The 14,533-nt window shown below is 62.8% G+C and overlaps 1 protein-coding gene across 15 annotated transcripts in view; it reads right to left on the bottom strand.

The window, feature by feature from the left end:
- Positions 1–14,533, bottom strand: part of CAMTA1 (calmodulin binding transcription activator 1) — a 784,924-nt gene that overhangs the window by 79,259 nt on the left and 691,132 nt on the right. For all 15 annotated transcript variants that reach the window (XM_039842316.1, XM_039842302.1, XM_039842305.1 and 12 more), the window contains 3 exons: positions 11,941–12,081; positions 8,627–10,461; positions 3,343–3,469 (listed from right to left, as the gene is read on the bottom strand). In XM_039842316.1, coding sequence (XP_039698250.1) covers positions 3,343–3,469; positions 8,627–10,461; positions 11,941–12,081 — 2,103 coding nt within the window. The remainder of the gene's footprint in view (positions 1–3,342; positions 3,470–8,626; positions 10,462–11,940; positions 12,082–14,533) is intronic.

A 14,533-nucleotide genomic window follows, 5' to 3' on the forward strand; every position in this document is an offset into this window, starting at 1 on the left:
ACTTGCCAAGCTTCTGGCCGCCTCGGCCTTTGCGCTTCCTCTGCCCGCCGCCTGCGAGCTCCCCACGCCCCCTCCGCCAAACGGCCGCATTTCATTGTTCAGGTCCCGGCTTCATGTCTCGGCCTGTGCGAGGCCTTCCCTCATCCGCCTGTTCAAAGGAACCGCTCTCTTCCCAAGTGACTTGACCACGCTACCCTGTGTTTAGCCTCCTGATACAGTTTTCTCCAGTTACCTCGGTTGTTTCTCTGTTCGCGTGTTTGCTGTCTGTCTCCCGCCGTCACTGTAAGCTCCGGGTCTGTCCTGATTTCTCCTTTCTGCCCGTGCCAAGGCCAGGGCCTGGCGCGTTAGGGCCGCTCGGTAGCTGTTGGATGGATTGCTTCAAAATTTTCAGTTTTGTCTTTTGCCTTTTGGGGACCTCCCAGGAATCCAGGGTGCGGCGGTCCGGACGCCCCAGAGCGAGGTCCTCTTGTGGGTGGGCTCTTCTCCCCTTTCCGAAGTCCCCAGCCCTCCCACATTGCCGCTTTCCCCTTCGCTTGTTGCTCTGACTTGCTTGTTTCTCGCCTGACCTTGAAGCATGACCGGAGCCTTGCAGGGGACAGATGCCACGGCCGTGTGTCTTCTGCGGACCATGGCGGGCGTGGAGCTGCCGTGTTCTTGCCCAGGGTCGAGCCTCCTCCCCTGCTTTGCCTGGGCCTGCGTGTAGGGCTGGCGGCAGTGGCCATTTGTGCCCCCTGTGCCCCTCCCCCACTCACCTCCCAGTGCCCCTCGTTCTGTGTCACTCCCAGCCCCTAAGGTGGCCCGGCTTGTGCTCATAGGCCTCTGAGCCCTTTTGTCAGTGAGCCCAGTTGGGTTCTGGCTTCGAGGGTTCGTTCTTCAAGTTCGGCTCCAGCTTCCCTGAGCCCCTGGGAGGGCGGGAGGATGAGGCCCCCGAGCAGCCAGCGCCATCCCTTATGGTCAAGGTTAGGGTTAATGTCTGGGTTATGCTTTGCTTCATTCCAGGTACCTACCTAGTACTTGGCAAACGATGGGATGAATGAAGAAATGAATGAACGAACGCATGCACACATTCAGAGCTGTCTTATAGAGTGACATGCTTCAGTTTGGGCCTCAAGAAAGAGATGTCCCAAGGGGACCTCCCCCTTTGTGATTAGCTGTGCAACAGAACAGAGCTTTAGTGGCAGGTCCCCGGTGCTGGGTCGTCACCGAAGCTGTGGCTTCTCGCCCCCGGCCTGAGATGCAGCCTGTTAGAAGGGCCTGAATGATGGTGGCCCACATAGAGTGTGCCCGGGAGCTCTGGGGACCCAGAACACACTCCGGGGTGAGAAGAACTGCTCGCTGAGACTGCACAGCCCCGATACCCTCTCCTCACGGCCCCTCGGGCAGGAAAGAGCGAAGGCCTCGCACGTGGAGCACCCTAGTAAACGGGCACGTTAGCCAGGTGATCTGGGGTCTGGGGACTGTCCCTCAGCTCGTCTGTCTGACAGGTTTTTAAGGATGGAGAAACAGAGGCCCAGCGAGGTCAACGACCGAGCTAGTCACACAGATGGTACCTGGCCATCTGGGCTGTACTGCAGTGTGACTGACCCAGCCCCCAAGGCTTGCCGGGCCCTGGCCTGGGACATCACCCAGAGGGCATGCAAAGGCTGGTTGGTTTTTTTTTTTTTGTTTTGAGGGTCAGATAACTTAGGACGGCAAGCTCTGGGTCCTCAGCCAGGCGAGAACCAGGTATAAGAAGTGGCATCTATTTATAGTTGAGGCAAGTTCTGTTCCAGCAGCAGGTGATAAGTGGACAATTTAATAACATGCTGCCCTCTCCCCACGCTCGGCCAGCAGGGTGGGCGGAACACGTTAGCCGCACATAGTCCCCAGCCGCGATAGGCTGGCCCAGCCCCGCCAGTCCCCTGGATGGCTGAGCTCCAGGTGGAGCAGGGCTGCCAGGAGCAAAGGGGACTGAGTGAGTCCCGCGGAGCCAGCCAGGCAGCCGGTGGGAGCAGGGCCAGCAGGCGGAGGCTACCGCAAGCCCCAGCCCTGGCTCCCTGGATCATTTGCGGTGAAGGAGGTGCTGGGTTCAGGTGGAGGCTGAGCATGCGAGCCCAGCGTGGCGCATTCTGCTCTGGTAGGCTGCATGGCGGGGCACAGAGGGAGCAGGAAGAATGGTCCCTGTGAGCTCTGGAGCCTACGTGCAGGGGGAGCCAGACAGTGGGGTTGGCCCAAGGCTCAGGCTGGACCACCCCAGATCCTGGCACCTGGCACCAGCCAGCTCTGCTCCTGGGGACCCCTGCCCCCACTTCTCTTCCCCATCCCCAGCCCTCCACAGAGAGTATCCTCTCCTTTGTAGGCCTCCTGGCTTCAGACAACATGGGGTGTGGCCGCTGCCCCACCTGTCTGCCCCTCCGTCATTGCCTGGGCGAGCTGGGCAAGCCATCTCTGGGCTAATGATGTGTGCGAGGGGCCAGCCTGGGGGCTTCCCAGCACCAGCCCAGGGAACAGAAAGCGTGAGCTCTAGAAACAGATTCCTTCGCAAATAACTCTTTTCCTCTGTGATGTGCCAGGCACTTGGCGAGCCCTGGGGAGACTTGGTGGCCAAGGAAGACACGGACCTTGCCCGCATAGAGCCAACAGGCTAGTGGGGAGGTAGCGATGGCCAGAGGTCAAGGACAAGCAGATGACGATGAAACCCTGAGGGAGTCGGGAAGAGTCAGAGCAGCGTGGACAGCACACAGGGTCTCCCGCCCCTGGACCCGGAAGCAAATTCTGTACACGCACGACCTCCTGGGCACGGGGCGGATGGCTTCATCAGATCCTCGAAGGAGTTTGTGTGCATCCTCCTCCCCCACCGCCTGCCAGGCTTCTCCAGCCCTCTCTGACCTGCCGTGTCCCAGGGGGCTGACCCGGTGGACCCACGGCCTGAGCTCTCTTGTTCTTGTGGCTTTTGATCGGCTTGGGCCGTGGGAGGCATGGGCAGAGGAGAGAGGTCCGTCTCGCTGTGGAGGTGGCCTCGGACCCCAGACCCGGCTCCTGTGGGGCCCCTCTACCCAGCCGGCTCTCACCAGCTCCAGTGACCCTGCGGGTCCAGGGCGGTGAGAGCCTCCCACCGTGGCCAGCCCTGGCTGTGTCATCTTGGCTGATCGCTCTCTAGTTTCCCCACCACTCAGAATCCCAGCCGAGCACGGCCGTTTCCCTGTCTGATCTGGGGTCCATGGGCCAGGACAGGGGACACAACAGCCGATCCGAGACCCGCTTCTTCACAGCTGGGGAAGCGAGCCTCGCCTGGGGGCGCCCCAGGCGCACTCCGGGTCCGGAGCTCCCGGGCCCCCGGCCCCCCGCGGAAGGCGGCCTCACCCGGGCAGTAGCAGCGCAGCACGCCGGGCTGAATCAAGGACGCAGGCACTGAGATCTGGTCGAACAGGCAGCTGTAGTTACTGCTGGCTTCTTGCCACGGGCCTGTGATGAGAACCTTCACTCCTCCCTGGAAAGAGCAAGTAGCAGAGACCAGTGTCAGCCTCGGGCAGGGCTGGGGGGCGCAGGCCTCCGAGACCGCCCTGCCCACGTGGGGGTCTGCACCTCTGCCCCCGCCCCCGTGGGCTTGTTGAACATGCAGGTCCCTGGATTCCAATAAGCCCTGATTTTGAGAGCCCCCATTTCAGGACTGCAGCAGGAAGAGAGACCCCAGCCTTCCTCCTCCTGGTGCTTCCCCTGAAGGAGGTGGAGGGGTGGGAGGGGGCTTCCTCTGTCATTTGCTGACGGACAGATTGAGGGAGCTTTGAGTTTTGAAAAGAGGCCTGAGCATCTTTAATGTCACTGAAAGAACTGGAAGTTCTGGTGGCTAAATTAGAAGGGACCAGGGACTCTCAGGGGAGGGGGCAAGGAAGGGAGGGGCGGATGAACTAGGTGATGCGGAAGACGACACACAGAAAAATGGGGAAGGCAGGCTGAGTTGGAGGGGCTCAGAGATTGCCCTGGGCTGGAGAGGGGCTTCGAGCTGGGGGTTGGGCACAGGGCGGGTCCGAGCACTGGCCCCCTGTCTCTGTGCTGAGCCATCGAGGGCTCTTGTCTGTGCCACCACCCACACAGCTAGTCTGGTCCCCTCACTGTGCACGCACACAGCACACACAGGCGCGGATGTGCGGGTGGCTTGGCTGGGGCCGCAGTTGCTCTTACAGGGCGAGGCCAGGGCATGGGGGGTCTCGGATGACCTTGCTCAGCTCAAGGGGAAAAGGACCACAGAGGCTACAGGAAAGGTGGGGCCACTGCCTGACCTCCTGCCGGAACCCGCCAGGGCATGCCACCGAGTGAGGAGGCAGGCTTCTGTCCCGCTGCCCTGGCCGGTCGTGCTCCACGGCCACCGTCCCTGCCGAGTGATTAACGGTGCCTCCCTGCACTCCATCGTGTGTACGAAGTGGACAAGGAGTTGTGGGTACCTAACTCGGGGCTCAGACAGCCCAGGGGAGGGTGCGCTTACTGAGTGGGGGGTACAGAGGGTGGGAGTGCTGGCCTCTCTGGCTCTGCGTGGGTGGGCCCACCACCAGCTCCATCCACCTTTCCCAGCAGGTGGCCAAGAGCCACGCTGGACAGGGTGGAGAGCGCCACCTGGTGTCCGGGCTGTAGAAGGCTGAGAGGTGGCCAGCTGGAGACTGGGGTGGTTTATGGGGTGGGGTGGGTGGAGTGGTGTTGGGGTGGGGGGTGGTCGGGGTGGTGGGGGTTGGGGGTGGCGGTGGTGGTGGTGAGGAATGTGGGGCCCACGGCCCTCCTTCTGCCCTCTCCAGGCCACAGAGGCCAGACCCCAGCCCCCTCGCGCTGCCCCATGCCAGCCAGACGCTCTCTTCTGCTCAGTCAGCTGTTCTCGGGTGACCTCTCCTTGGCTCTGGCTCATCCCTGCCCCAGAGGGACCCCCAGCCTCAGCAAGAGGCTTGTCCAGAGGCCTGGCCCAGACCTGGCCCGGGGCGTCTGCAGCAGGGGGGACTGTGTCGAGGGCTGAAGTGCAGGTGGCTCCCGTGCTCAGCATGGGACAGAGGGGCCCACCACGGAGGACGCGACCCCGTGCTCTCGGACAGGCCTTCTTCTGGGCTGGGCTGGCTTTGGAGGAACCGTCTTATAGCTGGACGGCAAAGTTTGGAGGGCAGTGGAGAGAGCAAACGACCAAGAACCAAAGACAGGAGGCCCGCCCCTCCCCCTCCGTAGCCGTGTGTCCTCAGGCAAGTGGCCCAGCCTCTCCGGGTGGCATCTGACCCCTCGGGGGCCCTGTGGCCTTAACATTCCTTGGGTCTGATAATAAGGCCCTATAGGGAGATTTGGCACATTTGGCACTCTGTGGCCGTGGCGGGGCCAGGCTGGCCTCCTTGGGCCCACAGGCTGGGAGTGGGTTCCTGGCTGGGAAGTGCACCCCGACTTTGGGATGCCAACTCGGGGCACGAGCCTCCCTGGATCCTGGGAAGTGGAAGATCAGTGGCTTCAAAAGGCCACAGACAGCTACCACGAGAGAAGGGAAAGAAACAGTAACCCCAGTCCGCAGCTGTGAGTGCGGAGCCAGGGCCGCTGAGAGGAACAAAGGACAGCGGGAGCGGCAGCACATCAGGATTTCTCCATGGAAACCGCCGGGATGGGCTCAGCATCCATCAGTTCAGGGGACGGTTTCCATGGCAATGCTCGCCTGGCTGTGCTGAACTGCTGTGTCGCAGGCACCTGAGGCTCTAATTGCAGCCGCCTCTGCCTGGAGCAGCAGGAGTGGCCGTGGAGGGCGGTGCGCAGAAGGCCTGGGGGAGGGGACGGAGTAACAAATGCCATCTGAGGTCTCCACACCCTGGGAGTCCTGAGATAAAGGACCCAGACACACATGCACCAAGGACAGTTCCAGGGTGTGCATGTGTGTGCGTGTGTGTGCGTGTGTGCATGTGTACNGCATATGGGTGCGTGTGCATGTGTGTGTACGCGTGTGCATGTGTGTGCGTGTGCATGTGTGTGTGTGTGTGTGTGGTGGTGACCAGCTGCAGCTGGAGGTGGAGAGGTGAACAGAGCACAGAAGTGGGAGCAGCCTGTTGGGGGACACCCTCTGAGAAGAGACAGCAAGAGGGCCCTGGTCTTCCTGTTCCCGCAAAGTGGGTGTCTGAGCGCCAGGAATTTTAGAGCTGGTGGGGCCTGAGGGACTTCAGCCCGACCCCACAGTTACAGAAGCGTCCCTGGGTCTGCGTGTCTCACGCAGAGCCCTCCACGAGCTTGGCAGAACCGGGCGGGAACGGGGCTCCAGACGCAGCAAGCAGGCCTCTTGCCTGTGGAGAAGGGGATGGGCGAGCACGCCAGCCAGGGGGCTGAGGGCGGGGAAGGGTCTGGAGAGGTGCTGGCTCCTGCAGGGAACCCAGGAGGCGGTGGCCCTGCTGCTGATCTGGGGACAGTGGCTGGGGTGGGACAGGATGGTGAGGAAGCAGCGGCCGGCAGAGCCCCCCGGGGCCTCTGGAGAGGTCTCCCCACGCGGCCAGGGTCAGCCTCAAAGCGCCCGGCTGGGTGGCATCTGGGCATTTTCCAAATCCAATTGAATTTGAGCTGCTTTTGTTCCTGGGCAGCTGGGCTCACCAAGGGTTTTAGGAAAACCAGGCCTGGACGCTCCCTCTGCGAGGCGCACGGACCACCATCCCTTCCTCGTTCCCGTGCTGCCCTCCCGTGGCCAGCTGCCGAACTGCCTTTCTCGAGGTATAGCTTGAGGATCTGCGTGTGGGTGGGCCCTAGGGGACAGACAGGGCCTGCGAAGGGCCCCCTCTAGTGCCCGCGGGCCCAAGGAGGCCAGAGTGCGGCCTGGACTGACCCAGAGACCTGCACACTGACCCAGCAAAGGAAGGGGGCAGAAGAGAGAGGCGCTGCCCAAACACTTTGCTCAGTCCTCACTTCCCCCAATGCGGTGGAGACAGGAAAGGCAGCCCCCTGCCCAGGCCCCGGACAGTAAGCATGGGGCCAGGGTTGGAATCAGACGGTCCGGCCCTGGCCTCGTGCTCCTCGCCATACAAAGCAGCTGCCTCTGGGCCCCCGAGGGCGTGTATAACCACGCCGTGCACGCGGTGCGTGGGCACGCACTGCCGTCTAGACACCTGCTGGGATGCTCGTGTCTGAAAGCTGGGCCACGAGCGGGGCTCACGTGGCATCCAAGAGCTGGGGGCGTTTGCACACAGATTTCACCTTAGCTTTGCCATAAAGGAAGGACATGGAGCAGGTGTGAGCTTCCTGGTCAAGACTGTGACAGCGAGGCCCCTTTGAGGTCATACATGGTCAACCAGTGAGTGGCCTCTTTCCATGGCCATGGCAGGAGGACATGAAAAGGAACGCAGTGGCCCACGGGCTGCGATGGCCACGCGGTGATCACCGGTATTCACTGATTACATCCTACAGGCCAAAGACTTTACCGAGCACTCCTGGCGCCATACCTGAGTCAGGTACAGTTGCCACTCCATCTTACAGGTGAGGAAACTGAGTCGTAGAGAGGTGAAGCCACGGCAGAGTCAGGACCCACACCTAGGAGTGTCCCCTGAGATGCGCCCTCTACCACAAGACCTCACTGTCCCCGTGACCAGGGCCCAGGGGACACTTTGAAGCAAGGACCATCTCTGAGAAGCGCTTTGCCTCTCTGAGCGCCCTGTTAACCTTGTCCTGACCTGGACATTGTCCTGGGAGCCCCTGCCGGTGCCTGGGTCTGGAGGGGGTATGGCTTTGGCCAGCATCCCTGTGCTGCCTGGAGACCTTCGTAGGGTCTGCGTCACCCCCTTACGATGACCCACGAGACTCGGGGTCTTTCAGGAGTGTCCATTCCTCGGTGTCCTGGGCAGCACCCTCTGTCTTGGCATCTAGGGGACACGGCAATGGCACCGAGGAAGCTGTAGGCGGCCGCCAACTAGTGACAGGGTGCAGATCTGGGTCCTAAGCACCTGGCAGGCGGGCTGGCTGGGAGGAGCTGGGGAGTGTGCCCCAGTGGGCCACGCAGTCCCCTTCCGATGCCATTCTACGTCAGAGAAAGGCAAGCGTTCCTTCCTTAAACACTTTCGTCATCGTGGCAAGACCGTTTGGAGCAGTGACTCCAGCGTCAGATCTCAGTCCCCGGACCTGAGACGACCGGGGCAGGGGCACAGACAGGAGGGCCTGGGTCACACAGCAGGGCTTGGATTTCGTAGAGACTGGATTTACCCCGGAAATCCCACCGATGACTATTCGGAAGCTGCACCCTCCTCTGGGTTTGAGGGGGATTTGTTTTGCTTTGTTTTTCAGTGAAGTACATCAAGAGCGATGGATATGCACGGCTCCAGGTAGATTTTGTTTTTTTTTTCAACAGCCCTAGAGCCCCCTCAAAAAAAAAAAAAAAAAGGCAAAGCAAAACGTAAGTGGGATCTTAACACATGAGCCAGGTGACAGCGGACAGCCCTGGCTAGAGCCGGGAGGGCCCCTGACTTTAAAGCTACTTGCTCGGGTGAAGACTGGGACCCACTGCTCAGAGGGGTGGAGGTATTCCAAGTGCCCTGGGGACAGAGGGAGGGGACAGCCTGGCCCGTGCGGTCCCCGAAAGCCCCATGCAAGCGAGCTCCCCCTAGCGGAGAGCTGGCGGGTGAGCAGGCGAGGCGGGCGTGGGGCGGCGAAGGCGGCAGCCGCTTACCTCTGGGTAAGACCACTCCGGGGAGTAGTCCGTCACCATGAACACCCGTCCGCTCTGCTGCAGCATCCCCAGGGTGCCCTGGGCCGAGGCGGCCGAGACCACCTCGGCGACGTGCATGTAGGCCATGGTGCCGGCCCCGCCCTCGCTGGCGCTCAGCTGCAGGCCCCCCTGCTGGGGGCTGCAGCAGGGGATGCACATCTCCGCCGGGGCGAAGGGGGCGCGGGCCCCGTCCTCCGCCTGCGAGAGCGCCGCGCCGTCGCCCGACACCAGCTGGTGCCCGTAGATGGTGCCGCTGCCCCCCTCCACGGAGATGAAGTCGTTGATCAGGTCGGAGAACTGGTTGCTGAAGGAGATGTCGAAGTGGTCCAGGCTGAGCTCCATGCTGGAGGCGCCGCCCAGGCCCGGCTGCGCCGCGGGGTACAGCCCCTGCACCACGCCGCCCGGCAGGATGGGGACCCCGGCGCTGCGGATGACCCCGGGCGTCTCGGGCTGCAGGTAGTGCTCCGAGCTGCAGGCTTGCAGCTCCCCGGACTTGATCAGGCCCTCGCCCCCTTCGGCCACTTGCGACGTCTCCATGTTGACTTCGCCTTCCGCCGCCATGGCCTGGAAGTTGGCCTGGAACTGCATGAGGTGCAGCGAGGACGTGGACTCGATCCGCGTCTCCACGTGGCCGCTGCAGGAGCTGGTCTGCGACGAGGCCTCCGTTTTCACGGCGGGCATCACGAAGGCGCCCCCAGAGTCACTCAGGCTGCTGTGGGCGCTCGGCTCGAGGGGGAGGGGCTTGCTGGCGTCCTGCAGGAAGAAGCTGGGGGAGGGGGTCTGGTGGACGTGGGGGCTGTGGCCCGTCTGGCTGAAGCTGGACGCGTAGTCCTTGTTAGAGTCGATGGCGCTGAAGTCCATCTGCTCCAGGGTGGTGCTGGGGCTCAGGCCGCCGCCTGAAGGCAGGAGGCTGGAGCCGGCGGTCAAGGTGAGGGAGCTGGACGCCGCAGACGAGGAGTACGCCTCTTTGGCCATCTGCTGCTCGAAGGACGTGTCCTCTGTCTTAATCTCCTTGGTGAGGACGGTGGTGAAGCTGAAGCCCCTCTCTACTGGTGGCGAGTGCCGGACGTTGGTACCGACCATCTCGGCTTTCAGGCCTCCGCCTCCGTAGGTCTGGCCCTGCTTTGGGTTATTGAGGAAACAGTCGGGGTCAAAGTTCATGGTGGTTTCTGGAATCTTCCGGCCACCATCGAGGGTGGTGGAGAGGACCAGCTCTTCGGACACGTTGGTGGGCAGCATCGACAGGCTCTCCGAGCTGCCCGTGGTGGGGAAGGCGAACTTGTGGCCGTCGGAACTCACGGCCAGGACCAGGCCCTGGGAGGCGTCGGGTGACAGGAGGTGGTGGTTGGGGCCGGCGGTGGGGGACATGGTGTACACGGCCTCGTTGGAGACCTCGGACATGAACACCGTGGCGCTCTGGGACAAGCTGCCCATCACGGAGGCCACCGCCATGCTGGACACGCCTGTGACCACGGGGCTGTCCACCATGTCGGGGTCGCTGTTGAGCCCGCTGCTGATGGACACGGGGGAGCTCTGGGTGGTGTCGGGCACCTCCACCTGGTTGGTGGAGGACACCTCGGCGCTGTTCTGGTGCAGCAGCACCGGCTTGGCCACCTTGCCGTTCCGCTTCTCGCGGCTCGAGCCCTTGCCGGGGCCGTGCTCATGCTTGCTCTCCGACACGTCGTTGTGCTGCACCTCGGCGTGGCCCCCGTAGCCCCCCGCCCGCGGCTCCACCTTCGGCGAGATGATCCGGTGTTTGGCACTGTTACACTTGTGGTGCACGCTGCTGCCTGCTCCTGCGGGGGTCAGGGCACGCGCACGCGCACGCACGCGCACACACGCACGCACACGCACACAGAGAGAGAGTCAGAGCTGGGGCCGCGGTGGGTGCTGTCTTTGGGCAGCCGGGGCCTCGCTAAGCACCCCCCTGCCCAGGAGCCCGGCCAGACCACCGATCCCCTGGGGCCCGCACATAACAGACACTCAGAGTCTGGGGCGCACTCACCCCAGGCTCTGTGCTACTGTCCCCCAGGCCAGGGCCCTTTCTCCCTGACTCACTTTCTGCAGAGTTATGGTGAGGCCCCGGTACGCAGAGGGCAGGGGAGGAGAGGCTGGAGGGAACCCTGCCCCCCAGGATGGCCCCTCCCCGCTTCAGAGGCAGACAGCGGTCACTGGAAGGGCTCTGGCCGGCCTGGCGATGGGGGCAAGGTCTGTCTCCCCTCCTCTGAAACTCTCTGTGCCTGATCAGGCCACTCAGCGTTTTAGGAAGCCCCTGTCCTCCAGGGGGTCCAGTAGGGAGCCACCTCTGGGACAGGGCACTGGAGGCTGGGGGTGGGGTGTAGAGCAGGGCACTCTCCCCGGATCAGCTCTCAGGCCCAGGACCCAAAAGAGCTCCAGACTGCTCCACAGGCAGAAACACTCTCTTTAGCCACCTGGGCCTGCCCTCAGCTCTTTGTGGGACAAAATCCTTCTAAAACACCTAGTTCGGCGACAGAGAAGAAAAAAGCCTCAAGCTCAGAGTATGTCTGAGCCTGGCGAGTCCCACTCAGGGCGTGACCCCCGAGGCCTCCCACTGGCGGCCGGGCGGCTTTCCTCGCCCTTTTCCCTCCCAGTCCATCATTATTTTCATTCCGTCTGATAAGGGTCACTTGCTTCTGATAAGAGGGTGAATTCCCTCCTGCACCTGTTACTGCATCGCCACGGAGGCTCCTAAATGCATGAAGACTTCGCCGGGAGCTGACGCAACCCTCTAATGGAGGGGCCTCGTTAAGGCAGCGGAGGGGGCAGAGAACTCACACTTCGAGTGCCATTGTCAGAAAGCAGACACCCTGAGACGGAGAACGCGGGGCACTGGACACTCTCGGAGGAGACGGAGGTTTAGGCTGAGGGTCCCACTGACTCGGGCCGAGCTTCCTGAGCAGCCCGTGTTGGCCCAGCACCTGGGGACCTAGACCTCCGGCTGACACTGCCCAAGGTCGTGGGGCCTAGAGGGGGCCTGGTGGGCGCTTGCGGTGGGTGGACGGAGGCCCGAGCCCCAGCCCCACGCACCCACCCTCCCGCTCCTAGACTGAGCTGACTCCCCGGAGCTGCTCTCTCCGGCCCAAAGTGGGCTGTCCCGCCAGCCAGCCGAGTCTGTCCTGCTGTCGCCCGGCTTCTGGCCCACCCCCTCCTCTCCCTGGACGGCACAGCGACCCCTAAGGAGGAGAGCCTGGCCCGCTGGCTGGCACAGTCCCCGGGGCCCGTCGTGCCCGCCTGCCCCCCAGAGACCCGCTCACCCAAGCTGCCGGTGCAGAGGCAGTTGTGGGTCCGTGGCTGTGGCTTGGTCTGGTGGCTGTCGAGGATCTGCTGCACCAGCTGCTCCACCGAGAAGCCCGAGCTGCTGTTCCCATTGCTGCAGGTCCACTTGATGCCGTGGACTGAGGGAGAGAGACAGGGCGGTCAGAGGCCAGGGCTGCGGGAGGCGGGGGCCGGGGAGGGCGGCGCCTTGGCCCACCCTGAGCAGCGCTCCTTCTCTGCGGGGAGGCCGCAGATGAGCGTGAGGAGGGAGGCAGGAGGGCCAGGCTGCCCCCCCCAGACCCCGCTGCCCTGGGGAGCTCTGTGCTCTCCCTCCCTTCCCTGGGGTGTCGTCTGGGGGGTGGACCGCCTGGTGATTTGCTTTTGTCTTCCCCAAGTCCAAGTGCACCAAGGCAGCTCATCAAAGGGTCCTGGAGTGGAGGAGAAGGGGGCGAGGACTGGGGAGAAGAGGTGATGGGCGGCTGAGGGGCCGCCCCAGACGGCGGGGCCTGGAGACTAAAGAGGAGGTGGAGGTCGGGGGTCTGGCCCCGAGCAGGGTGCTGGGGAGGCCGCCCAGCCCCGGAGCGGAGCCCTGCAGCTTCCTGCTCTCACCAGACTTCTTGGCCTCAAGGGGTTGGCTGCAGGCTGGGGAGGGGTCGAAGGGGATGAGACTGAAGGTCCACACGTCCCCGAGGGTGGGTGCCCACTGATGACCGGCCAGTGGGACAGCTGTCCTGTGGTTATGGCTCAACCCTCCTGGACCCTAGAAGTCTGCTGTCCCTGGTGTTGGGGGGGGGAGCCCCGAATGGCTGAGGGTGGGCTTTCCACCTCCTAGCAGGATGGGGCTGGAAGTCTAAAATAAGCGGACTTGCTCTGCTGAGTGTGTGGACGAGCTGAGTCTCACACCCACTCTCTCCGCTCTCCTTTCTCAGGTGGAGCAGACCCGGCCAAGAGGGGGCTGAGCCCTGGGCTGGCACATGGGCCACGTGGCACAGCTCAGCTCTCTCTGATGGCTCTGGTGGGGCTTAGTCCCAGAGGCGGTGAATCCATCGCTCTGGGGGTGGGGTTCCAGGAGGGACCCGGGCTGCTCATGGTGGGAGCAGGTGGTCAGGACAGAGGCCAAGCAGGGCCCAGGGTCGCACGAGGGAGAAGGATTCTTTTCTCCTTTGGCTGAGCTTCTCTCACATGGACCCCAGGGGAAACACTGTCACCACCTGCATCGCCTGCCCTTGTGTGGGAGGGGCTCCAGGACGCAGATGCACAAGGAGGCTGCCTTCACAGTGGGTGGGTGCTGGGTCTGGTTCATACCTGGATTTGAGCCCAGGTTTAGGTCTTTACTTGCCGTGTGAATTTGGGCAAGTCACTCAATCTTTCTGAGCCTGTTTCCTCCTCTGTGAAATGGGGATATAATAGTATCTGCTGCACAGGGTGGAGACACCTGATCTACCTCCCGTCGTGTGCACCCAACAAAGAGCCGCTGTTGTCACAGCCGTTCTCGGTGATGATGGTGATGATGCTGACGATCGTGGCACGCAGCAGGCAATGCTGGCCTTGCCCTGCAGCTTGGGGGGTGCCGTGGGAATGGGGGTTCCTGCTGAGAAATCCACAGGTGGCTCAACCCTGGCACGCTGCGGGGGACCATGGAGTCCACCTCGTGCCTCTGATCCTTGTCAGCGCCTTTGTACAGAACTTCAGTGGTTTTTCAGAGAAAACCCCACGTTCGATGGTTGCCGTCTGCCGAGAGTCCCTCGGGGTGCTCTTTCCGTTCTCCGCATACCTGCCCCAGGTGTTTGCTCACGGTCCTTGCCTTCCTCCCCATCCTCCAGAGGTCCCGGGAGCTCAGCCCCCGGCACCTCCACCAGCACAGGGCCCGTGGTCCTGGTCCAGTGGGGCTTGGATTCTGGCAGGTATTCGAGGGGATGGAGGTGGTGCCGATGGCTTCTGTCCCCAAGCTAGCTGAGCTGTCTGTGTTCTGGATTTCACGTCGTCTGTGCCTGCTCAGCGCTCTCTCGGGGGGGGGGAGGCACATGCAGGAGGTGGTGGTGGGTTTACAGCCCACCTTTCCCCAGGTGAGCAGCTCTGCCTTGGGATCCCTCAGGGAACTCTCTGGTAGCCCCACGAGGCCTGCGCTCCTGCTGGCCCAAGCCCACCTTGTCCCTGGCTGCTGGAAGGGAAGGCCCAGGCCGTGAGTTTGCAAACCTCGTCACAGCTGTGGAGCCCTTTTCTCCAATAATCCTTCACCCGGAAATCCAACATGGAAGACAGACAACAGCAGAGGGGCCCTGGCAGAGGCAGGAGTGAGGGCCAGGGCGCACCGGCCCGTCTGCGTGTCTGGGGCCACCTTGGCAGAGACCTTACCCAACTCCTCATATTATAGAGGAGAAAACAGAGGCTGGGGGGCGGGGCAGAGCTCAGGCCTCAAGGGCCCCCTCTTCCAGCACGACAGCACAGGCAAACGACCGTTCCAGCCGTCTGTCCCCTGCCCCAGCCCCGCCCCAGTCTGGAGATTCTGATGTCCTTGGTCTGAGCTGGTGCCGGGCTTTATTTATTTATTTAAAAACAAAAAACAAAAGAAACTTCCCCAAGTTCCTCAAA

This window comes from Pteropus medius, unplaced genomic scaffold (genome assembly GCF_902729225.1).
Source record: "Pteropus medius unplaced genomic scaffold, Ma_sr-lr_union100, whole genome shotgun sequence".
NCBI classification, from domain to species: Eukaryota; Metazoa; Chordata; class Mammalia; order Chiroptera; family Pteropodidae; genus Pteropus; species Pteropus medius.